At 49.1% G+C, this 25,811-nt stretch overlaps 1 protein-coding gene across 1 annotated transcript; it reads left to right on the top strand.

The window, feature by feature from the left end:
* The first annotated feature begins 200 nt into the window (after positions 1-200).
* Positions 201-7,430, top strand: UTP11 (UTP11 small subunit processome component). Its single transcript, XM_065421631.1, has 8 exons — positions 201-306; positions 887-948; positions 1,631-1,733; positions 2,458-2,571; positions 3,404-3,497; positions 3,861-3,991; positions 6,415-6,525; positions 7,145-7,430. The coding sequence occupies exons 1-8, from the start codon at positions 244-246 to the stop codon at positions 7,226-7,228; spliced, it is 762 nt and encodes a 253-aa protein (XP_065277703.1). The 5' UTR covers positions 201-243; the 3' UTR covers positions 7,229-7,430.
* Positions 7,431-25,811: the final 18,381 nt, after the last annotated feature.

The following is a 25,811-nucleotide window of genomic DNA, read 5'->3' as shown; positions in this document are numbered from 1 at the left end:
CCCCAGGGAGTCCCTGTGCAACATGACCCCTGACCCCCAGGTGTCCCTGCACCCTGCGACCCCCACGCCTCAGTTTGCGTTTTACAGGAGAACTCGTCGGGACCCAGCGCCGGGGATGGGGGCGGGGCCTGCTCGGCGGCCCCGCCCCGTGTGGGATCTGCGGGTGCGCAGCTCGCGCTTCCTTCCCCCAACGTTGCGGGCGCAGCAGCAGCAGGGAGCCCCCCCGCCCGATCCAGCCGAGCCATGGCGGCCGCCTTCAAGAAAGCGGCCAAGGCCGGGCAGCGCGAGCACCGCGAGCGGGGACAGGTGAGGCCGAGACCCCCCATCAGCCACTCAGCCCCCCTCCCCCCGCGCGCGAGGAAACGCCCCCCCTTCTACCCGGGACCCCCCCGGACCCAGCCCCCCTCCCCCCCGCGCGCGAGGAAACGCCCCCCCTCCCTTCTACCCGGGAACCCCCCGGGGCCCAGCCCCCCTCCCCCCGCGCGCGAGGAAACGCCCCCCCCTTCTACCCGGGACCCCCCCCGGACCCAGCCCCGAGCCCCCCGCGCGCGAGGAAACGCCCCCCCCTCCCTTCTACCCGGGAACCCCCCGGGGCCCAGTCCCCCTCCCCCTGCGCGCGAGGAAACGCCCCCCCCTTCTACCCGGGACCCCCCCCGGACCCAGCCCCGAGCCCCCCGCGCGCGAGGAAACGCTCCCCCTCCCTTCTACCCGGGAACCCCCCGGGGCCCAGTCCCCCTCCCCCTGCGCGCGAGGAAACGCCCCCCTTCTACCCGGGACCCCCCGGTCCCTTCTACCTGGGACCCCCCCCGGCCCAGCCCCGAGCCCCCCCCCCCCGCCGGCTGGCCGCGCCCCTCGCTCAGCCCCGGTTCTCGCTTTGCTTTTCCAGCCCCGGTCCCGCAGGCAGCTGGGCCTCCTGGAGAAGAAGCAGGATTACAAGCGCCGAGCCGAGTGAGTTCCGCTCCGCCCGAGGCGGGCCGCGTTCACCGGGCGGGGGCTGGCGAGTGACCGGCCTGTCTGCCCGCCCCCGCTCTCAGCCCGCCCGTGCAGCCGCCTCACGCTCACGGGAGACAGGAACACGAGTACACGTGTTGCCCTGCGACTTCCGTGAAGCCCCGCTCCTGCAAACAGCTAAGCATGTGCCTAGCTTTACTCACCCGAGTATCCTCCTCGACATCAATAGGACTTCCAGTTTGTGTCCATATGTGAATACTTGAGTGTCTGTAGTGTTGAGATTTAAGAGAGCGGAGAGATGGATGGAGAAGATCCCACTATTACAGTCACTCTTGTGACTACCACCACACTTAAAAACCAAAACCCCTCCTCCTTTCTTTGATGGAGTTAGTGGCTGAGCTTTTTGCAGGTCTGCGGGTTCTGGTCTCCGTGAGACTTGTGTGTGGGGTGAGGGAGCCAAAGTTGCTACTTTAGCACTGAACATGTGGAGATGATCATGTTGGCAGCTTGGTGAAAGGAATAAATCCAGTGGATAAATGGTCTGTGGATTTCTGGTTCTATTTGTAATGCCTTTTTTGCTGCTGCAAATTTAGCATCATTATTGAGTATTTAGTGTTTCATTTGATGTGTGTGCACGTATGAATGCAGGCGGTGTTAGATATATTGGCTTGTTTTTCAGTGACTATCACAAGAAACAGAATGTGCTCAAAGCACTTCGCAAGAAAGCTCTGGAGAAAAATCCTGATGAGTTTTATTTTAAAATGACCCGTGTGCAGCTCCAGGTGAGAATCTGGTTTGTTGTATTCAGACAGGGTGGCCTTATTCTGCTTTGGGTAATGGGTGCCTGGGTTTCCTCTGTCCCCCTCCCCCTGCCTCAGGATAGGTCAGTCAGCCTGCTTTCTTCCCTGTCCAGACACACCACTCTCCTCTCCCTCCCATCACACCTTCAGTTGAAAAGCCACTGACAATCTGCTAGGATGCCCCTTGAATGGTGGGATTGAGAAACCTGCATCATGTGATGCTATACCTGCCTCACGAGGCATTGCAAACCCTTCCCAAAGCCCCCTGCGGCCTGTTGCATAGTGGGATAGCTACCACAGTGCACTTCTCTCTGTGTCGATGCAAGAGCTGTTAGTGTGGATGCATTCTGCTGACACAAAGAACTAGTATGGACATGCAACAGCGGTTTTAATTAAAGCGGCATAACTTTTGCTGACATAATTTTATAGTGTAGACAAGGCCTTACTTTTAGGAGTGTCAGAGTAGCAGCCGTGTTAGTCTGTATCCGCAAAAATAACAGGAGTACTTGTGGCACCTTAGAGACTAACAAATTTATTAGAGCATAAGCTTTCGTGGGCTACAACCCACTTCATCCGAAGAAGTGGGTTGTAGCCCACGAAAGCTTATGCTCTAATAAATTTGTTAGTCTCTAAGGTGCCACAAGTACTCCTGTTATTTTTAGGAGTGTGTTGATCTCTGCAGTTAATGTACTTTGTTTGCTTTTAGGATGGAGTTCATGTAATTAAGCAGCCAAAGGAAGAGGTGACCCAGGAACAGCTGAAGGTGATGAGGACACAGGATCTCAAATATGTAGAAATGAAAAGAGTGGCAGAGGCCAAGGTAATAGTCTTTACTGATCCTCTCGTTATTGTCTAGTTTGTTCATAATGAATACATTTTAACTTCATTTGTCCCATTGGCTGATAGGCATTTGTTTGATAATGTTAGATTTCAGTCATACAAGAAATGACAGAAGGAAATGTCGACACAGCTTAATTGTATGGGGGGGTCTTTGATTGAAACTGTGTCCTAGACTGCTCTGTTGCTTAGACAATGCATGGTATATTGGATAAACTATCGTAAAACATTATGTAGATTTTAGACATTAAATGCTTGGCCTTGTTTCTGACGTTTAGCATGAATTGAAGATTATTGATTCTGAAATAACTGTTTAGTTTTAAAGGGACGCAGTCAATTTAGATCAAGCTCTGTCTGAAAATGTTAGGTGCTATTGTAACAACAGCAGATACAAGATCTCTCTAATGAGACTAGAGAAACAAAATTATTGTCACTTTGAGTTTGTTTCCTTTGTGTCTTTGCCAGTACTTTGAGGATAGTCATTTCTAGTCTTTCCTCTATGTGGTTAGTTTCCTCTTGTTTGTGTGGCTTTCTCATGCAGCAATCGGGAGAGAAAAATAGGAAAATGATTGTAAAATTACAAACCTAACCAAGGAGTTGGGGAGGAATAGTACTTAGAATTATTTTAAATTCTTCTTGAATTGACAAGGTTTTAAAGAGAGACAAATGTAAACAATGGACTAATCGCCTGGTTGTTATCTGTTTACAAAAGAATTAATAGGAATGAAGAGTTTAGATATTGAGAGAATATTTGTTGCTGAGACACAAAGGAAGCATTGCCCACTGCTGAAGGCTGTTTTTTCTCCTCCCCACAGAAAATCGAAAGGATGAAATCAGAGCTCCACCTGCTGGACGCTCAGGGGAAGCAATCAAACAAGCACGTGTTCTTTTTTGATACCAAAAAAGAAGGTAAGATTATGGCTTTATTTATTGAAAAAGAACATCCCTTCAGCATCTCTAGGCTGTGTCCAAATCTTTAAAATTGTGTGGTTGTTCCTTCACACCTTTCTCTTTGAGGGAGATCCTCTCTCAGAAATGGTGACTTGTCTGAGGCTCTGGGGGCTCATTATTGAACAGTGAAAGAGATGGATTGCTCCACTTGCTCAGGCAGTTGGGCTGGACCTCACTCCTGCAAAGGGCAAAAGGTGACCTGGTACTCTCCCTCTCATAGCAAGTATAAGCCACATATTTGGATGAAATGCTGAATCTATCACAAGAAATTTTCTGAACTCTCGTTACTAATCTTAAATTCTTTTTAAAAAATATTTTTAGTTCAAGAATTTGATGTTGCAACTCACCTGAACACATCCCCAGAGCTAGTGGACAGAGTGTATAACCGACCTACCATTGAAACCCTGCAGAAGGAAACAGTAAAAGGAGCCACTCACCCTGCCCATTTAAAGGTAGACTGTGTAACCACCCTTTATGATTTAGCATTCAGTAGCAAATGGGGTCCTTACACTTCACTTTTTAAAATGTAATGGGCCCTAGGAAGAGTCCATTGGAGCGTTCTCTGGCTGAACAAGTTTGCTTTTATAGGCTATGACTTTTTGGTGGTGGTACCAGGGGTTGAGGGGTACAGTGGCTAAGAGTCAGGGACTGATCGGCATCCGTCCTCATGGTGCCAGCTTTTCATATCTGGACTCCTGTAGTCAAATCTTCCCTAAGACCAGAAGCAGAAAAGCAGTTTAGTCACATCCTGGTCAATTAGGGACACTTGTCTGCACTGCAAAACAGTGGGCATGACCGGTATTCTTTCCTTACCAGAACAGGAGTAAGAAATGGTGCTGGACATCAGGCTTGAGATGGCTTGGCATAGCATGGGTGCACACTATGCTGCTGAGTGTGTCTCTTGCATAAGCTTCATTATCTTTTGATGGTTTTGCTCCCTAAAAGAGGCAGTTTCAATTGATGCTAAGGGCACTTGTGCTACATCTTACAAGTCCTGCATGGATGGTGAATTTTTTTTTCTTAGGAGTCTCTCTTCTTATGGCCCTGTTAGTTCTCTTCCACTGAGGCAGTCGTTAGTATCAACTCCAAAAGTGCTATTGGGAAGTACAGGTTGAAGTACAGGTAGAGCCATTGGTGACTCCATGTGCAGATTTGGTATTTTACTGCTGTCTCTGTTCCTTATAGAAATGTTGTTTAATTGGGTTTCCAGGATTTTAAGAAGCCCTGGTATGGGGAGACTTCATTCATTAGTTTGTTTTAGATTATATATAAAAGAAGTGTAATAATGCTGTATCTGAGCACGTCAAAAAAAAAAAAAAAAAAAAAACCTTGTAGCCCTAAGTGGGGATATGGAGGAGCTTTCTGTGAAAGGGGTGGCTCTAGTAGATACAAATATACAGACTCTGCCTCTTTCCTTTGCACCTGGCAATCATCATACCCGGGATATATGCAGAGATTTCTCTCCTCTTATTTCTGTGGCTCTTGGTTAATAAATTTACACTTGGATTCTCTTTCCTTCTGTCTTTGAACACAGTGGGGTTTGTGATCCAGTACTCTGCCTTCTCTTCTTTCCTGTGAAGCTATTTAGGCTGAAATCTCAGTTCCTAGCTGTTCTTTAGTTTAAAACATGTTTCACCCAGGCCTCTGTTCTCCAGCTTGAATTGCTTAGACAGCATCAGCTTTGCTCCTGATGTTTTAATTTCATAGCAGTTCGTGTTCTCTCTCTCTCTCTCTCTCTCTCTCTCTCAGAAGCAGCTAAGCATGGGTTTAGCAGTATAAATGCCTCCTAATTAGCTTGGATATATTGGGCAGTCTTGTAAGCTTGAGTCAGTATGTGCAATAAGGTAAAAATAAAGGTGTTTAAAATTGCTCATGATAAGATTGCAGCATGTTCTTCTTAAATCAGATATTGGATAACGTTCCCCACTCCCCTCCCTCCTGCCAGCCCTCTCACTCTGGCTTGGCGTTAAAGTGGTTGGACTAGTTTCAACTGATGGGTTTTCTCCTCTTCCAAAGACTCAGTCACATTGTAAACATGTTGGGATCTGTCCTGTTCAATGATATTAACGAGGTCACACTTGCAGCCATACCACCTTGTGCTTTTGAGCCCATCAGCTCTCGCAAGTGAAGTAGAATCAGGTGGGTCACTGTTTGGCTGGGAGGTCTCCATGCAATGCCTTCACTTCAGGAACTGGTCTTGGTGACCCTTTTCACTCTGAATCAGTACAGAGCTAATGCCCAGCATGGTGCTAGAAGATTATCCAGTTCAAGATTAGCTTCTGTGCCTCAAGATCCATATAGTGGCTGAGTGTAAACTGCAGCAGACTCAGCAGGTATAGACTGTCATATCTTTCTCGGTATTGAGCAAGCTCTGCCTTTCATTCAGAAAGGACTGCCGCTCATGCACTGGTGGTCTTAGACACAACTGCACTTACAAGCTGTAAAACTCAGCATCATGTTCAGTCACAAAGCAGCTAGGAGGTCCTTTGCTGCTGTGGTATATTGACTTTTTGGATGAGCTGTGAAACCAAGGTTTCAGCCACATATCATCGGAGAAGACCTAGAGGCCTGTTGTCCTAATTATCTTGCCTGTATTAACCCCTTAGGTCCCTGCTAGGATTATGGTATGTGCAAGGAAATCACAGCTCTCAGAGTCAAGGAGTTAAACAATGAGCCTTTTGGAAGCAACCACAAAATTGGTATTGGGTACTTTAATAGAACTCTTTGTTCGTGGAACTTGTGTGATTTTTTGTTTAATCAAAAACTCAGTTAGTCACCCTAAGTGTGATCCCTGGCAGCCTGGGATGAGTTGAGCGAGAGAATATATTTTTCTTGTTCTTTTGCTCTACTAAAAAATGCTCTTTTCCTCCTTCAGAAATTAGCCGAACAAAGGAAGCACCAGTACAGCCTCCTGAAACAGCGCATTGAGCGTGAAAAGAAGATGTTTGTTATTGCTCAGAAAATCCAGGCACGCAAAGATCTCTTGGTGAGGGAGCAAAGACTTAACTCTTGTTCTTTGGACTCTGCTTGTTGAGGGTCTTAGAGCTGAGAACAGGTTGCGTCTGTGTGCGCACACATTTCCTTACTTGTTGTGGAGTATTTCAGGTAGCTCCTTATAAAAGTTACAGCTGGAATGTTTCTTGGTAATGATAGCACAGATAACTTGTTTCTATGATATTGTACCCATTTGGGCTTTTGGTCCATAAATTTAGGGCAGAGAGTCAGTTCTCTGTGTAGCCTATTCAGTCTATTGTAAAGTGCTGTGTAAATTTGAAGTTGGAGCTGTGGAGTAGCAGAAGGGAGGAAGGAGGAGGTTGTGGTCTCTCTAGGTTAGGAACAGATCCTCAAAATTCCAGTGACTCTAAAGAGATTTCCTGTGTCAGTGGGGACTTGCCAGTCAAAGAACAGGTTGTGTGGCTAGCACCACAGTTAGAGATGAAAGAGCAGATGAAAATATCTTCTGCCCACTAAAGATGAGGAATTGCCCAGTTTCCACTGAACCTAATCTGCACCTCAAGTTCCACCAGCGCTTCCATTTTCTCCCCTTAGGGTATGTTTCTCTTATCATTTGATGGGAAAGAAAATAATTGTTTGTTTCGTTTCAGGACAAAACTTACAAAGTGAAGGTGAAGAAAGAAACTGTAAATAGCCCAGCTGTTTACAAATTCAAATTCCAACGGAAACGTTAATTTTTCTGTGAAATAGTTTTTGACGTCCTTGTGTAGATCTAGTTGACATAACGAATATCTTGCTTCCTGTGGAGAAGTGCTGGTATTTTGTCAGTATCAGGCTTATTTTCACTGCAGTTTAATGTTTTGTCAAAGTAAGCCTTATGGGTATTTGTAACTATAACACCTTCCATTTAATAAATCCAAGAAGATTTCTGCTTCAGTTTTGGTATTTACACATTGGAAACCCCAGAAGAGGTGTCCAGATACCTTGGTGAAAACCCTAAGAGAGAAACGCTGAGCTTGTAACTGCATTTTGTGTGCACAATACACAAACAAAGGGGAGACTGGGCCCTGACCAGGGAGAGGGGTAAAGTTTGTGGCTAGGGGATGGTGGTCTGCCTAGGTCTGGTGAAGGCTCCAGACCAGCTCTCTTGTCCTGTTGTTCTAGATGGTAAAAGTCTAGGATCAATCTCTAAGCATCTACTTTATCTGTTCCATTGCATCTCCTTCCATTTTTCCTCTCGCTTGACTTCTCTGTTCTGTCTATTCATATTTATTTTGCAGAACTATAACACTTGTGAGGGGCATTGCATAAGGGCATGTTGTTAAATCAATACTCTTCCCTGGCTGCAGGCTTATACAGTGGGGTTAAGGAGGAGCGATGTAGTGTGAAGGCAGAAATAGGTGGGCTTATCCCTTTCTCTCTATATTCCCTGTAAATAACTGTACAGTCCCCAAGAAAGCCATAGGTGCTACATAACTGCACCTGGGTCACATGAACTTGCTGCCTTTTGTGTTTTGGTTTCTTGTATCTCATAACTTTCCAAAAGGGCACTGCCTGCTCTGAGGGAAATTCCCAAACTGACCCAGTGAGCCTGAGCATAGGCATTCCTCAGATTGATAGGTAGAAGGGGAAGCCACTCAGCCCCAGAGGCAGGGCAGCAGGATATCTGTTCTGTGTATACTTTGCTCATTGCTGTGGAGTCTGAGTGCCTGGAGCTGTGCCTGTGTGAGTACATTCGCTATCTCATGTCCCTTCAGCCTGAGCCTGTCTGACAACTGAGTGCACGTGAAGAGAACCCTTTGGATGCTCTTGGAGGAGAACTTACTTTGTTTCTTAGGTTGTAGTATAGACGTAGCTTATGCTGGCAAAACTTATGACGCTCAGGGGTGTGACTATTCCACCCCCCTGAGCGATGAGCTACACCGACCTAAGCGTTCGTGTGCCCAGCGCTGTGTCTGCAGGAGAGCTGCTCCTGCCGACATAGCTTATGCTGCTCATGGAAGTGGTTATTTTATGCCAACGGGAGAGCTCTCTCCCATCGGTATAGATTGTCTTCACCAGATGCGCTGCAGCGGTGCAGCTGAGGCGCTGTATGTATAGACATACCTTAAGCTAGAGTAAAACATTTTGGTGAAGGAGCAAGTGATGAATTACCTACATAAGAACAGCCATACAGGTTCAGACCAAAGGTCCATGTAGCCCAGTATCCTGTTTTCCAATGGTGGCCAATGGCAGATGCTTCAGAGGGAAAAGAACAGAACAGGTAATCATCAAGTGATCCATCCCCTGTCTCCCATTCTCAGCTTCTGCAAGTGTTCCTAGTCCCCAGGTGACCAGGGTCTGTCCTTTGCTCTATGTATGAACCTTAAGGGAGGGTCCTAGTTTCCTTCTAAAAGCAGTTAGGTTATTGCATAAGTTTTTTTTTTTTTAAATCTACATAAGCAAGAATTAATCTCAGTATTTGTATGTTAACAAAACTCTTCACTACACAAGAGCAAAGGGATGGTATGAATGGTACAGGGACACCAAATAGAGAGAAATGTGTTGTGTGTAAAGCAAATAGCAGTTTAAATAAAATGGAGTCCGTCACTTTACATCAACATAAGAATGGCCAGACTGGGTCAGACCAAAGGTCCATCTAGCTCAGTCTCCTGTCTTCTGACAGTGGCCAATGCCAGGTGCTTCAGAGGGAAAAGAGAACAGGTAATCATTTAAGTGATCCATCCTGTCACCTATTCCCAGCTTCTAGCAAACAGAGGCTAGGGCCACCATTCCTGCCCATCCTGGCTGATGGGCTTATCCTCCATGAACTTACCTAGTTCTTTTTTGAACCCTGTTATAGTCTTAGCCTTCACACCGTCCTTTGGCAAAGAGTTCCACAGACTGTGTGTTCTGTGAAGAAATACTTCATTTTGTTTGTTTTAAACCTGCTGCCTATTAATTTCATGTGGTGTGACCCCTACTTCTTGTGTTATGAGAAGGAGTAAATAACACTTTATTTACTTTCTCCACACTAGTCATGCTTTTATAGACCTCGATCATATCCCCATTCTTTGTCTCTTTTCCAAGCTGAAAAGCCTCAATCTTAATCTCTCCTTATACTGCAGCCGTTCTATACCCCTAATAATTTTTGTTGCCCTTTTCTGAACCTTTTCCAATTCCAATAGATCTTTTTGAGCTGGGGTAACCACATCTGCATGCTGTATTCAAGATGTGGTCATACTATGAAGTTATATAGAGACAATATATTTTCTGTCTTATTATCTATCCCTTTCTTAATGATTCCCAACGTTCTGTTTGCTGTTTTGACTGCCGCTGCACATTGAGTGGATCTTTGCAGAGAACTATCCGCATTGACTCCAAGATCTTTCTTGAATGGTAACAGCTCATTTAGACTCCATTTTATATGTATAATTGGGGTTTTCTAATGTGCATCACTTTGCATTTATCAACATTGAATCTCATCTGCCATTTTGTTGCCCAGTCACTGTTTTGTAGGAGAATAACACCCAGAGTGGACTGACATGAAGTCCTTGCTATAAAAATGTCCTGGGAGGCTGGACTGTTTGTCTGGTTCGTCTGCCGGAAAGTGGGGGGGGAGAAAAAACTCAGCAACAGTTGTCAGTCCAAATGTGTAGTAGAGATAATACTAGGCAGACAGATAAAACTGTCCTCAGATCTTCTCAGTGATGCTTTCGTGTGCAGAATCCAGGGCAGAAATGCTAATATGAATTCTGCATACTGTGCTGACTGCAAAATGTCTACTAATATTTAGTCCTGTACGTCATCAAAGCATGGTACAGATAAATGAATCTTCTCATCACTCCGGTGATGCATATAAGCCGCTCTCATCTCTCTTCTGCAGAGAGCGAAATGGAGTCAGGCCAATATTTTCAGAGGTGGGGTGCCTGAAATTAGGATTCTGACTTTATATTGAGGCACCACAGTGAAAAGCAGGCCACTTCTAGAGCTGCAGCTGCCACTGAAATCAGAGCTCTAGGCGCTCAGTTTCTGAGAACCAGGCTGCTTTGAAAATGCCTTCCTACAGATTTCGGGCTGGGCTTTTGAAGACGCCTAGGGACTGAAGTGCCATGACATTTGAGCGCCCCGCTCCTTTGGCAACCCCAGCCAAAGTGCCTCACTTTAAGCGACTGTAAATTTTGCCAGTGTCCCATGTTCAAGAGCAGAGCCAGGTTTGGAACCTGACTTCTCCTGCATCACAGTCTCCATTAGAGCAAACTGCCTCCCCTCCAATACCAGGGCATATTCTAAACCATACTGACTACATCAATAAGTAGCTGGAGCTAGTGACCCTCTTGCCAACCCTCCAGCCCCAGCATGAATGGACTTTGGCATGGCTGCTGTAGTTACAGGGAGAATTGGATTAAACGAAGGACAATTAAACTCTGCAGATACAAGTCCCTTTAGTGATCATCTAGCATTTAGCTGAAACATTGGCCCACAGACGTTTCCTTACTAAATGTGAATAAAACAAGAATATTTAAATAATGGATGAGCCAGCAGCACAAAGTATAATTTTACAGTATTCGTCCTACAAATGAGGGGCCCAGCAGATGGCAGTAGTGTTCCACAGCGTAGGGCTATGAGGCAGAGGACTAAGTGATGGGGTACAACTGCCATCCAAATCTCAGTCCTGGCTATGAGGTGCATTGCTGTGTGTGGAATGATGTCCAGGACTTGACTGAGAAGTACAGTCTGCTTGGTAAATAAAGCCATCCCGTTAATCTCCAAGACACCAGTCGCCAGAATACTTTGTAAAGGTCTTCAGGTTACTTTTTAAAAACTTGGGCAGGATCAGAACTCAGGAATTCCATGTCTCCAAGCATTTCTAAATGTTGGTGACTTTTTCAGAAAGTACCACGTCGTTCAAATAAAACAATGTGATCTTGTAAACACACCTGCCAATTTGCAAAGTGGGGTAAATTCATAAAAAGTTGCAGAATGTGATGTTCAGCCAAATGATTATATTTCTGGAATAAAATATTTGGCAAATAATTTTTTACCCTTTGCCCAAGTGCAGTCACAAATATGGTCGCACTGGAATTCACTTTTGAATTTGAAAACATAGTGGTGACGGATTTTCTGTTTTTTGCATTCGTCTCCTAGGTTGTTATTGAAAGCTGTGGGAGGCAGGGCAAGGTCCTGTAATTCCCACTGTTTTCAGCTGCACTGGGGGAGCTGTCCAGCACGTCCTGCCATTTTGTCTCTATAAATGTCAATTAATGCGTCCACCCTTCTCTACACTGGGCATTGTGTAATCCCAGCTATAGGTACATGTTTGAATGAAGCCCTGATAGTGATACATGCACTGCAATACTTGGCCTGCGAACACGGCCATGCAGAGCAGCATGGTACCAGGACTTGTCAGAACATGAAGCAATAAAGCAAGTTGATGTCTGTCTGTAGCTTCTCCATTCAACTCCCAGCTGGCACTAGGGACATTCTCCAAGTGACATGCTCAGTCTCACCATGTTTGGCTCAGCATTTCGCGCTTGGCCACAGCGTTCTGTAAGGCACCTTGCACAAGCTGGGTGGTTCTCCAGGGTGCACAGCGGGGGAAGTTACTGGAACCCAAATCAGCTTTCTTTATATTTATGAAAACAAGAAAATGTGGCACCACCTGCCTGTCTCTAATTTAATTAGGAGGTGCCACGTTCTTATGCCTTGGCCAAGAGAACAGCTTAGCAGGTCCTCTAGGAGCCAGCTGCCTATCACATGAAGCACCGTAGTATTCAATTCCAAGGGCCTCCAGGGCCTGACCATTCTGCTGAGGGCCGGCTTCTGGGGCTGCTGTCAGCGTAACTCCGGTCCAGCTGTTCTAAAACTTCCCCCAACAGGAACGTTTCCAGGATTCCAGGGGAAACAGCTCTTCGTTATTTTGTTAATTAATGTTTCCCTGGAGTGTTTGCAACTGAAACAATATGGTGGCAAGATGGGCTAGTGTGTGAGAATTTAGCAAATCAGTCACTTTCACTTACAAAAGAGAAACTGAACTCTGTTTCCCAGTGTTACTAACTTTAAAATTTATCAAAAGTCTCACGATAATTGGTGTTTTCCTTAAAACTCCAGCTCCTGGAGTCAGGTGGTTACTAGAGACTCAGCTTTTTTAAAAAAGTAAGTTTCTTCCTGGCTATGGAGAAAAGCCTGAAATATAACCTCTAGAGGCTCAGTAACCAGAATGCAAAGTGCACTTATTTTAGGCATCTCCTGATTGTTAAGGCAATCTGCTTGAATATTGAATGCTTGGGGTTGGCACTGGCAATATTCAGAAAAATGCAAAAAGCATAAGGTGTGAAAAGTCAATAAGATTTTTAAAAATTAATTTTCAATGAATTCTGGTGTAATATGTAATACAGAGTGGGAAATTCATTTTAACAATCAATTGGGCTAAACTGTAAGATGTATTTTTATTCTTTAACATCAATATGAAGGGAGCTCAGTGTATTGCATCAGTGACTTTTGGGGTGAAGCTTTCTTTGGGCTGAAATCAAAATGCATAAATAAGTATAATCTTCATCCTTGTGTAAATTCAGCTGAGTTGCAACAAATATTAGAAAGGGTGGAAGAGAAAACCAGAAATTCAAAGCCTCCGTGGAAGAAATCAAGGCAGTTATGAGTTGACACAGCCTGAGCTAGAACGGCTCATCAGTGTAGGGTTTGGAATGTCCAGTGTGTGTAATGTCTGAGGCATGTGGCAAACACCTCACCATTGGCAAGTCAAGGCTGGTGATGGGCTAGTGACCTAACCCCTGGAAATGACCCAGCTATTCCCAATATCTTATACAAGGCAGGCTAGTACGGGATGGAAGAGCTGATTGCACTCAGCTGGAGGTCTGTGGGGTTTCGAGCAGACATTGCTCTTCTATGGAAAGTGTATTTGAGCTCCAGCAGCTGTACAGACTCTGTAGGGGGAATGCAGTGCCTCTTGTAATTGTGCTGGCACAAGGAACTTCTCCCTCATTCAGCTTGCTCACCGGCAGCCTGGGTCTCTTGCCTGCGCTTAGGACACAAGCTCCTCCCCTGCAAACTAAAGGCAGATGCACAGGAGGGCAGGCTCCAGGTCCCTTCTCCATGGGAATTCTCCAAGTTCCTAGAGCACAGAAATAGTTGTCTTCACTGCATACATTCAAACAGCTCCTTTGCTGAGAAGGTGGTGTGGAGCCTCTGACCCCTTGGGCACCAGTTCAAATCCAGCCTGTGGCAGTAGTGACTGAATGTTTTTAGCATCTGATGGCAAATGAGGAATAAGTTGGGATAAGCTCCCCACCCAGAGCCCATGCTATAAAATGTGACTTACAAGCTTCAGCTGAGGGCCTCAGGATTCAATGGGCATTAGAGAGTGAATCCACCTGCCCCCGCTCCCTTGGATGTCAGGCCTGAGTCCTGCTCACTGCCCTGTGTTGCTGTGCTCAGCGGAGAACTCCTGGGTTGTCAGCACAGCATCTTTCACCAGCACAACATTCACACACACTATTTCAAAGAGCTAAAGAAAGTGATGTTCCTGTATCTCCTTGGCACATCTATCTTTGTGTCTGTACGTCTCACAGCGTGGCCACTGCTCAACTTAGAGAGAAACATCCAGGTAATTAAATACTGGAAATGGTGTCACAGGTTAAACAAGGCCTCTTGGTGCCAGGAGCCTGTTCTCTGTGGTGCAGACGTGTGGGGCCAGCAGGAGAATTAAGAGCTGGGCACTTGCTGGAAAAGGGAAGGAGTTTTGGTTTTTCTTTATAGCCAAGTCAGTGCCGTTTCTGGTGTGTTTGGAGCACTGACATCCAGGGGCTGCTTGGCTTAATCAAAGGTGTGTGTTCGCTGGAGAAGATCTCAGGCCCCATTTTACCTGTGGAATCAGATTGGATGTCAGCTGACTGCCATGTATGACACATGTCCCTTCAGGAGTCACTGAAGCCAGCTTCCCCCCACAGTCTGCTCCCTGCATACAGATACAATTAAATACATGTAGGGAAATAAAGAAAAGGAGGGGTTTTAGCATGACCATTTGCATCTCATTGTCTTGTATTATCCCTTTGCTCTGTGTGTATGCGTGTGTGTGTGTGTCTAAGGGCAGCCAGATCTCTGCTGCAGAAGTGCTCTGCACGCCCTTGTGCAAGGCTTTGTTAATTTCACACTTGGGCCAGAGTGCCCTAGTGGTTCAGTCCAGTGTTCTGTGTGCAGAACAGGAGTCAGGAATTCTGGACCCATCACTTCCTCTCTCTGGACTCTTGGGTAAGTCACAAAGGGCCAGATCCTGGCCTGATTTGCATGGGATTGCAGAAGGCAAAAACCAGGGCAAGGTCTTGACCAAATTCCCTGCCTCAGTTTCCTCACCTATAAAGGGGGTGAGAGCGGCTGGGGCTGCATGGTGAGGAGTCAATGCTCAGCGATTGTCTGTAGAACACTGAAGATGGACAGTCCCTAGGAGACAGGAGCATGAGCAGTAGCTGTGTCATCTTGGCCACAGGCCAAGTATACTGCATGTTGAGGGTGTCGTTGACCTATGAGCTGGTGTAGGCTATAGAGAAGGGGAAATCAGTGGGTTCTTACATCCTCCAGCTGGTGCTTAAATGAACCTTGTGGGCAGGAGAGGAGAGTGTCTGCTTGCTGCTCTGCTACTAAAATTATCAGAACAATGACTGAACCAACAAGTTCCTTGGTGAGGAGATTCCCTGCAGCTTGCCGAATGCAGATATCAAAATATCCCACAGATTCACGGCTTGGGTTTCAGGTGACTCTGAATAATATTCTGCCATATAACAATTTCATGTGATTCCTTGTTCAAGCTCAAGAACTCAATTGATAATGACTGCCTATAAAAGTTAATAGCAGGGTACATTAACATGTTTGCAGGATTATCTCTAGGCAACTGCAGCACTATATTACTAGCAGCAGAGTCAGAAGTCCATAAGCATATCAGATGGGTTTCCTGTAGGCATCATTTTCAGAGGGAGCTTGATGCAGACGGCAGGTCAGCGCAACAGGCCTGGATTTCCCAGTCACTACTCAGAAATAGCCCTAGTGCCTGAAGGTTCAGCAGCAGCAGCACCAAAGCCCCTTCCCTGGGATATAACCACAAGCCCAGCCCCAAACAGGATCCTAGTTACCGGTGAAACCATCTCAGGGCCCAGCTGTGACCCTGCCCTGCTGCCCAAAAGCCAGGAGCCCGCACTGGGGTAACAACACTGAGTGGGGCTTAGGAGATGTGGATTTAATTCCTGGCTCTGCCACAGACTTCCTGAGTGACCTTGGCCAGGTCACTGAATCCCTCTGTACTCACTCTGAAATGCCCCACTGGGGCGGGGCTGTTGTTAGCAGTTCAAAGAATATGGCCATTGAAATCATAGGCAGGAACAAGGCCTGGCTGGTGAAGTGCATTGCTGAGGGCCTTCCAGGGGCTCTGAGGGTGGCCCAGATGCTGATCTGATAGAACACACTGCTTCAAGCCCAGCTGCTCTTCCCAGACCAGCAGAAGCTTCCTAGCCCTTTCTCATATTCTTAGGTGCGGTGATGGGTCCAGGGTTGCAGAGCAGTGGCAGGGCTCTTGGTTTCTAGCCCTGGCTTTGACAACTGCAAGGCAATTAAACTTTGCAGCACAGGGCAGTGATTAATTGTTATTAAATGTAGCAGGATAAAACCTTAAGTCCTCTGAGCTCCCAGGGTGGTTTGGATTCTCCCAGCTCCCCAAACTGGCCAACCCACAGGACAACAGGTATGGGCTGGGCCTTTGACATCTGGCCAATCACAGGACAACAGTCAGAGTGGGACTCGCAGGAAATCCCAGGCTAGAAGCTTTCTTATCAAACTTGGGTGCAAAATTCAGTTTTTCCTTTCAGCCAAAAGCTCCTGGTCAAATGAACTTGAGGAGAGTTTCTAATAACTAAATAGACGATGCAGCCATGCGTCTTGGCAAAGCAAGCTCTGTCACAAAGTGCAAAATACCAAAATATTTATTCTGCTGTCTGTATAATGTTATGTACTAAAAGTTTTTAGCATAGGTAGAGATCTAAGGCGAATGGTGGGCTCTGAGCAGGTCGGAATCCATTATTTAGTGAGAACATGGTCCCAGGATGTTCCTGGCTTGGCAGACCTGCAGCCAGAAATAGTAAGTTAGTGAATATAGATCATCATTTACTTAAGCACCAGCCCTGATGCACCTTTCTAGGGAAGCTCTAATTTATTATGCATTGTCATTAGCTGCAGCAGGCAGCAGGGCTTTCATTAGAGCTGGAGTTAAGGTCTGTTTTGGCTGCCTCATCAGCATCAGTGAACTGCGTCCCTGTGAGGTTTGATACAATTTAATTAACCTAATTAAAAGCTCTGATTGCAGAGATGATTGGGGTAGAGCCAGCAGCAACTGCATATTTATAACGAGCTGGAAGGTGTGGGACTGGAGCCAAATGATATGCATCTCTAATGAGCTGGTGCTATTGAAGTGTGGATTTGGAACACTAACATTTATTTTTGGCAACAATGGCCAGTTTATCTTTACATAGAAGCAATCACGGCTTGATCAGATGGAACAGGCAGCTCAGTGCAGCGTTCCGTCCCTGGGTCTCCCCTGCCCAGGTGAAAGCTTATGTCCAAGCAGACACACCGCACCCCCACCCCAATGTACATACACCCCTGCCCACCCTGCACGCGCATGCCCACAGTGACGCGTCCACACACACACCACGCGCTAACAGTCGAGTGTCACTGCGAGGGACGGGGCCAGGGTGTTGCATGAGGAACACAACAGAAGTGATGGGTGCATTGGCTGGGGAGCTCCTCCCCCCGTTTGCTATCCACTCTCTTCCCTGAGCCAGACACATTCTCCCAAGGAGCTGGCAGCAAGCCTGCGCTGGACCAGTCCAGGGCTCAGCCATGGGAAAAGGAGACCCAGACCCAGCTGCCTGGTGGGACCCTGAGGGACCGGGAAAAGCCCCATTTGGAAGGCAACAGGGACAGAGGGGTAATGAGCCTGGGGGACGTTGGAGTGAGGAGCTGGCCAGACCAGTTCTTGTTTTGCAAAAGAAACTCCCACAATGGCAGCTCCTCTTCCAACTTCCCCTCCAGCTTCAGACGATTCCACAGCTCCTGGCCCAGCCCATCTGCGCTCCCGCTTGCCACCCCAGCCCTTGGCTGTGTGAACACCGCGTTACCCACAGAGCTGGGCTGAGCCAGGACTGAGGTGCCACGCACAAGCAGCGAGTGTTTCCTCCGCCAGCAGCACAGCTCAGCTGTGACAATGACCTCTCCGTCTCACCCAGCAGCCTGCTGACCGCTTGTCCCGGGCCGGGATGTTCTCTTTCCTTACCAGGGCTGGGATTGCTGGCTCTACCCAAGCAGTTCCTAGCACAGGGCAACCTGAGTCCCTGGTGGAAGGGAAGGGGCAGCAGCCCCTGAAGCCAGAGGGTGACCTGCCATGTGCAGTCAATCCTTTGTGTGCTGGGCGTTCAGTCACCCAGTGAATTATAGTAACTGCCTGTGCCATTCTGAATCCCCAGAAAGGCTCCTGGGACGAGATCAATCTGTTCTCGGAGATTCCATCTGACACGCCAGCGAGGCCCTGGCTTTATTTTAAACCAGCAGTCTGTGCCAGCTCACTCCTTCAGCAGATGGTGGTGTCAGTACGGAGGTGTCAGAGGGGCTGTGGCCTCAGGGAGCGGCGGGGGAAGGAAGGTCTCAGGCTCCCCCACCCCCAAGGCAGTATCAGCACAGGGCATCAAGGGTGGCTAGCCAAGAATAGCCACGGGTCCTGCCTCAAGGAGCACGCAGCGACGATCAGACACACAGCACATAGCAGGATCGGGACATGCGTCGGTATCAGCATGTGCAGGCCAAGGCCTGGGCGTCTTGGGTTGGGGGGTCAGCTCTGAACCCCCTTACAGTATTGATTCCCACCCCCCAGTAAAGCACTCAGGGCCTGGTGGAATGCTGATACCAAGCAGGCTGGTAGATGAGCCCCAGGGATCCAAGACATGGGCCCAAATCGCAGCGGGTCCGCAGGGACAGAGCAGCCTCACCGTGACCCCAGCCTGAGCCGGCAGGGCTTCCTTCCCATCCTGTAGCGGGCGGAGAGCCGCTTAGAGCTGGTGCCAGCCCCACACAGCAGCAAGCGGGGATTGGGAAAAGGGCTGTGTGTGGGGGAGCAGAGAAGGGCCAAGGCAAGCTGGAGGGCTATGTTCGCAGAGCAAGTGCCCAGGGCAGGGGGGACAGGCTTTTCAGTCCCCCTTCCCCCCAGGTGCCCCACACAGCCACAGCTCAGATCGGGGAAGGGCCCCTTCCCACACCCCACCCCGCACTGCATGGGGCATGGCCTCCTCCTGCCCACTTGACAGCTGCTGCAGTGCCTCTCGCCACTGCCCACTCACTGCATCCCCAGGGGTGGCCGATGAGCTGCTCCCCCTGCATTGGCAGCTGCCTGCCCCGCTGTGCTGCTCCAGCGGGCTGTGGGATGGGGGAGCCGCAGGCAGACAGATGGGCGAGCCACCAGCCACTCTCGCCTGCTCTCTGCCGTGGGGCTAGGCTGTCTGGTCACCCTACGTGGGGCGGAGGCTTGCCCTTGAAGGCTGCCTGGCCCCCTGGACCATGCACTAGGGTAATGGCTGGGAGGTGTCACAGCTGAATTCAGGCCTCAGCTCGGTACTGGGGGAGGGGACAATTCTTAGTTACTTTAACAACCCACCTGTGTTTCCTCTGCCAATGCTGTGGGGCCTGAAAGGTGGCTTACTGCTCGCTGTCTGTCTGTCCCCCCAGCTGCTTGGGACCCCAAGTGACGCTGTGCACCCCGAAGGAGAGCATCACACTGCCCTCCAGAACGGCCTGTCTGTCACAGATGTAATCAGTTGATTAGTCACAATCCCCTCTGACTCAGAGGCAGTGAGTGAGCTGGATAATCAGTGCCTGGTGAGGCTGCTCCTGCCAGGGGCTCCATTACCTGAGCCCAGTGGGTGCTTTGTGCTTCTGTAACACTGACAAACCCCGGTCGTCAGCAGGCAGGATCGAACCGGGGACCTCTGGAGCTTAGTGCATGAGCCCCCTCTACCGCATGAGCTAAAAGCCAACTGGCTCTGAGCTAAGGCTGTCGAGCAGACTCATTTTAACTCTCGCTAAGTGGTCTTGGTGCAACTAGATGGGACAGATCCCCCCCCGCCCCAGGAGGTGTGTGGGTTACACTTCCTTCGCCCATCGCAGGGCTGTCCCACCCCGAACGCAGCTGGAGAGCGGGATGGAGCCAGGAGCCACTGGGGCTCAGTTCTCCCAGGCCGGAGGCTGTCTGCAAACATCAAGGGTACCTCACCCTGAGCCACTCCTCCTCAGCAGCTCCCCAGCCCTGTGCAATAGTTGGGCCCTTGTGTCCCATGTAGCCCGCCAAGGCCCTGCCTTCCAGGGGCCCAGCTGGTTGTGCCGTGTCTCTCCCTGTGTCCCTTTCCTGAGCTGTCCCCACTGAAGTTTGGGGCCATGTTAGTTCCCACCTCGGCTCTCAGCAGAGAGGGTGAAGCGGGAAGTGCCAGGCGGAGAGGAGGCGGCATCAGACCATCGATCCTGGCCCAAGCCTCCTATGCAGCACAAGGGGCCACAGCTGGGAGGCTAAGCCTGCCTGGGAGACTCTAGCTGCAATAATTACACTAAAAAGAGCCCTTCTGATAATGAAGTTGAAAGGAAAGCGAAGATAATCTACATCTGCAAGTGCCATTAATCTTTAAAACTGGAACGATCCGTGAAAGCGCTGCAGGGCGTATGAAGTAAGGTGTGATTCACGTCTGCTCCTTCCCAGCGCAGCCTCCTGAGCGGCTGATTTATTGGAACAAGGCAACTTTCCTGCATTGTTTCAACAGAGCAATGTTACATAATAAGGTAAACTGTTTTGCTTTCTTTATCAATCAAAGCCTCTCCTTCATGTTTTTAATCATCTCACAGTCGTTCTTCTACAGCCAGACTCGGAGAGCATCAGAAGGGACTGGGAGCTCTTTGAGATCCAGGGCCCTCACTTCGCAGGCATGTGGCCTGCAAGCGCAGAGTTTTGCTCCCACTTTGTCTCCAGAGACACTTGGGCCCTGCACAAATTAACCAACCTGGGCCCAGGGACTGCCAGTGTCAGCTCCCAACTGCACAGGAGGGCAGGTGGGAAGGAGGCGACCAAGTGGCCACGTAGTAATTTGACCTGACCAGGAAATGAGGGTCTCTAATGGATCCACAGACACACACGCACTGAGAATGCTCCGAACCCCCCATTCAGGCTCAGCCTTGGGACGGTGAGCCAGGAAAGGCCCCCTGATCTCGGTTGCCTGGAGGAGACGGGAAGTGATAGACGGCCTGCAAGCGTTTGACTGAAACACTCCCTGAAAACTGCAGCTAGTCCCTGGAGACATGTCAGTGCCTCACTGCTGATAATCCCTTAGGGCTGGTCTACCCTGAAACATCCATTGGCAAAGCTACGTCTCGCTGGGGTGTGGAAAGCACTATGCCAACCTAACCCCCGGTATAAACAGCGCTAAGCCAACAGAAGCATTCTTCCATCAGCCTAGCTCCTTCCTCTTGGGGAGCTGGATTTACTACAGCGACCGGAGAACCCCTCCCATCGCTGCAGTCAGGGCCGGCTCCAGGCACCAGCTTGGCAAGCAGGTGCTTGGGGCAGCCACTCCGGAGAGGGGCGGCAGGTCCAGCTATTCGGCGGCAATTCGGCGGACGGTCCCTCACTCCCGCTCGGACCTTCTGCCGAATTGCCGCCACAGATCGCGATCGCGATCGCGGCTTTTTTTGGGCTGCTTGGGGCGGCCAAAACCCTGGAGCCGGCCCTGGCTGCAGTGAGCGGTTTGAGTGTAGACGTACCCGCAGTAATCTACAGCTGCTCGGAGCAAGAGGGACACACTGTGTCTGAAAGCAAGGATGACACATAGACCAATGGCCTGAAACTATAGTGCGGGGCATTCTTTCACCCAGGCTGTCCAGCTCCCATCCCGTGGCAGACCCCTTGCTGTGCACTGGGCCCCTCTGTCTAGGGCTCTGTCACATGGGGGCCCATTGCTCATCAGGAAAAGCAGAGTGGCTGCTGCAGGGCTGAACATGCATCACCCTCTCCTTAGGAGAGGCTTCTCCTGCCCTTGAAGCTATAGTTTGGGCATCCTCTGCTGCGCCAATGCCCCTGTATGCTGCAGGACGATGAGCCAAGGGGCACTGCAGGGAATAATTCTTATCCAAGGCTAGGGCTGGTGAGAGCTCCATGTTCTCCCCAGATGGCAGAACACAGCAGGCGTGGGTTCATGTTGGCCAAATAGTTTAGCAATGTGCCTGTGTCACTCAGGTGTACCCGCCCCATCCCTGTGCCGTCTCCATCCCCTGTGCCACCTGGGTCTACCCTCCGTCCCTGTGCCTTCTCCGTCCCTGAGCCACCCAAACATACCCACTCCATCTCCACTTTGGCTGCTTTCATTTTTTAAATAGCTCTCTCAGGAATGCATTTGCTTCTATTTTCATGGTGGACTGATTTGCTGAGGCGACCTTTTAACTGAGTCTGAAGAGAGGTGGGTAGCTGCTTCCCAGCCCAGCCCTGGAAATGCTCCTGACCTGTGACTTTGAACCAGTTCAAAGCTGCACTTGGCTCTGACTTTTGGCCATACCTCTCAATAGCTCCTTATTAATGGAATTTTCTCCCGCACACCCAGAGAAGACCTCAGAAAGGCATTTTCCCTCACAGTTTCCTTAACCGCCTGCACCAGCTTGTGGATTGATAATATATTCCACATTTTTTTTAGCCCTTTCAAAGCACGTGCTCCCTCTTTCAGCTCATTTGGAGGTAGCGGTGGCTGCTGGAGACAGGCTGCCTAAGTGGGGCTGGCCAGGCACAGAGCTCAGATGTGGGGAATGCTGGATCTGCCATTCAGGTTTTCTTCTGAACTGCGCTTCACCCCATTAAAGAGTTTTCTGTGCTGCCTCTGCACTGGGTCCTGGCTGCTTACTACAGTAACCTCATTATAACAGGCAGCCGCTGAGACACCTCACTCACAACTACACGTGCTAATGGCTCCAGCAATGGTTCCTGGGAGCTTTAAAGAATACTTCCTCCAGGACGCTCCTCCAGAGGAACCTAAATTCCTCAGTTATCAATACATTAGCAGCTCCACTAGCTGGATGTGGCTTTGTTATTTGTTGGGCCTCAAGCAACACAGCATCTACATGTCAGTGTCGAGCCCAGTGCAGCCCTCGGTGACTCTTACTGTGACTGGGGGGAAAATGCCCTTTGCAGAGTCGCCAACTCTCGTGATTTTGTCATGAGTCTCACGATCATTATTGTTTCCCTTAAAGCCCCAGCTCCTGGAGGCAAGTGGATCTGGGATGATGTCAGCCTTCATTCTTACAGAAAAAGTAGCTTTCTAGCCCTCGTGGCTGTGGAGAAAGCATCAAAATGTGACCCTAGTTCATCCTGAAGGCTCAAAAAAGCAGAAGGCAAATAAAAAGAACCCCACATTTATTCTTGTCACACAATCTCATGATTGTAAAGCCAATCTTGTGATTGTTGGAGAGCCTGACTCAAAATTTTTGGGCTCCTGGGGTTGGCAATATGGAGGGATCTATAGGGACCACTCCCCCCCCAGCGTTTAACAGCACACAGCACTGCCCCTAGTGCCAGGGGCTGCCCTGCTGCAGCAGTTGGTGTTAGTTGATTCAGGTCACAGCCCTTCCAGTGCCACACTGGGACAAGCACGGCCTCCGAGTGCAAAGCACCTGAATGAGTCACCCCCACCAGGGGCTGCAAGACTGAAGGGTTCCTCGGAAGTCTTCTAGCCAGATAGTGAGCCAGCCCAGAGGACGGAGCTTGTGAATTTAGAGAGGATCCTAGAACAAGCACATATGCTTGCAAAATTCTGGGCTGCAAAATTTACCAAAGCGTCTTATAGGAAAGCATGCAGGCCAGACATGATATAATGATATTGTGAATATTTTTAATGCAAACCAACAAGAGACGAGGAGGACAGCTAGCATCAGGGAGTGCCTTTGAATTTGTAAATTTATTTGCATATATAAATCCATCAGTGCATTCCCTGTGCATAGCCATTCAACTGTCAAAACAAACCTACCCCCCAGAGGGATTCCCAGGGATTATTATCCCAGAGAGAGAAGTACAACGAGAAACCACATTTATCAGCAACTCTTCCCACGTGCAGGACTCAACACCTCTAGCAGTGAATGGGGGATCCGCCCCCATCACCAGGTGGGGAGCTGGGTTGAGGTCAAATGGGTGCTTGGCCTGGGGTAGCCCCTCCTAAGAGGGCCAGCTCATGACCACTGGGGTGAAGCACACAGCTGCTGGGAGGGTCACATTTTTCAGTGCCGTGTTGCCCTAGCAAACAAATGTCCCAGGATGCAGACAATAATGTTTTTATGAGACTCTAAATTTTAGACTCAAATGCTCTTTGTAGTGGACTAATAGCCAACACGTGCCTCTTCGTCTCATGCTGAACTTTCGTCGTCCTGCAGGGAAAGAAAAGGCCCTGGTGAGCCTGTACACTGAGCACTTTGTTCTCACGGATTTACAGAGCAAAGAGAATAATGTATTGAGACTCTCAGCCCGTGCCAGTTTGGCTTCACTTGCCCTTCTGAACTTGCCCTGAGAGATAATGTTTCCTTCTAATCTGCTGCCGTCCACCTACAGAAGGGACCTGATGAATAATTCTCCCAAACAAGCCTTTATTCTTAAGGCTATAGCTGGCCCTAACCCTTTCTCCCTCGTACAGAGTAATGGTTGTGTTCATTACATGATAATAGCCCGCGCTGTATTCCAACCCACACTTGCCATGGCCACACAAACAAGGTTCAGGCTGCATTACGCTCCAGATAATGCTGCTCATTTGGCATTACTGAAAAGAATGTGCCATGGATCAAGGATCAGCTCTACTGCAGAGTCTCTGGTTTCCCTTCCCCGCAGGAAACAAGTGCAGCGTCCAAAGGGTTAAGGCTTTTAGCATCATCAATACATTTTAAAGGCAGCATTTCCCCTAGGTTCAGGTATAAACAGCAGTTAAGAATTTCCTATTCATGTGTATTCTCTTCTTTTCAGGCTCTTATGCCACCCCCCCCTGTGGTATTTGAATGTGTCCCTGGTGGCTTCAGCAATCGCCCCAGTTATATTTCTAGCAGGCAGGAAGCTCCTGGGGATGAGAGATCTTTTCCTGTTTCTCTCGTACACAGACATCAGAACTTGATGTTCAGGTTCCAAAGCCAAAGGGTAGCCTCTGTATCAAGGGAGGCCAGGTGTTGGAAATCACCCTCCGGGTGGTGAGTTGGGCACTCTGCCAGCCACCATACGAGTTATATTCTGCAACGCTGCCCCCCAGTAACAGCGTGGGGAGGAAAACAGGCCAAGCAGGTGCGTGGCTCTGACAGCTTTGGACAAGCAAGAGAGTTGCCTGCTGAGGCTGGTCCAGGATCTGCGATCAAGTGGCCAAGGATGCAGGTGCAGCGATGGACTCCTGAACATACTTAGTGTGTTAGACTCACTTCCCCACTGAGGCTTCCACTTGGAGGACGTAGTTTTCAGCTCCCTGGCAGCACTGATTGGCCGTGCATGGAAAAGGGCCAGTGGAGCCTTGTCCAAGCATGAGTGAGCTGCCATAACAAAGCAGGGTTGAGAGATCAGCTGTGGTGTCAGGCTCTCGCCCTCAGGAGTGGGATGCCTCCCCTGAATATGAGCAGCCCTTTGAGTTGGTGCTGCATGCTTTGTCCTGCCTGAGAGTGGGGCATCAGTCAACCAGAGATCCCATAGGCTGGTCTCCAGTCAGACTGAACAGTAATGGCAGCTTGCGGAAGGCCTGGTGGAGCTCTGTACACTAGCACATACAGACTGGAGGCTGGTGTATAATTCAAGCAGTCAATAATAATATGGGTGGCCGAATTGAGCTCTGGGTCAACACGCGCAGGGTGGCGACTGAAGCTCAGACACAGAGCAGTAGCCAGCTGGAGCAAACATCAGGCCATACTGACATATGAAGGAGCAAAGGGTATGTTCCCCGGGAGGTTTTTGTATCAAGGTGCGATGGGAAGAGATTGGGGAGCAAGTCTGTTGCCTTCACGCGGTGCCCTCCATCAGCAGCAAAAAGCGAAGCTAAAGTAGAGGAAATGCAGAATTGGAGCTCAAGTTTTTGTTGTAAAAAGCGAAAGACAAAGACAGCTAGAAGGGGGTGTCCAATGGGGTCCCTTTCAGGGCCAACATCACAAACCCTGACGATGGGCCCGCTCTCCAGGCACTGCACCTCAATAGCCAGGGAATCTCAGCGGCCAAGGAGGATATCCCCCTCCAGCTGGCCAGAGAACACAAAG

Source organism: Emys orbicularis, chromosome 23, assembly GCF_028017835.1.
Source record: "Emys orbicularis isolate rEmyOrb1 chromosome 23, rEmyOrb1.hap1, whole genome shotgun sequence".
NCBI classification, from domain to species: Eukaryota; Metazoa; Chordata; order Testudines; family Emydidae; genus Emys; species Emys orbicularis.
Note: the sequence above shows the minus strand (reverse complement) of the source record. Positions and strands in the feature narration are given on the sequence as shown.

What these genes read in the sequence shown, in the direction of transcription:
- UTP11 (XM_065421631.1), top strand. Translation starts at nt 244, where the DNA reads ATGGCGGCCGCCTTCAAGAAAGCGGCCAAGGCCGGGCAGCGCGAGCAC. An exon ending in GATTACAAGCGCCGAGCCGA is followed by an intron (nt 949 to 1,630) that starts GTGAGTTCCGCT and finishes CTTGTTTTTCAG; the next exon opens with TGACTATCACAAGAAACAGA. An exon ending in CTCACCCTGCCCATTTAAAG is followed by an intron (nt 3,992 to 6,414) that starts GTAGACTGTGTA and finishes TTCCTCCTTCAG; the next exon opens with AAATTAGCCGAACAAAGGAA.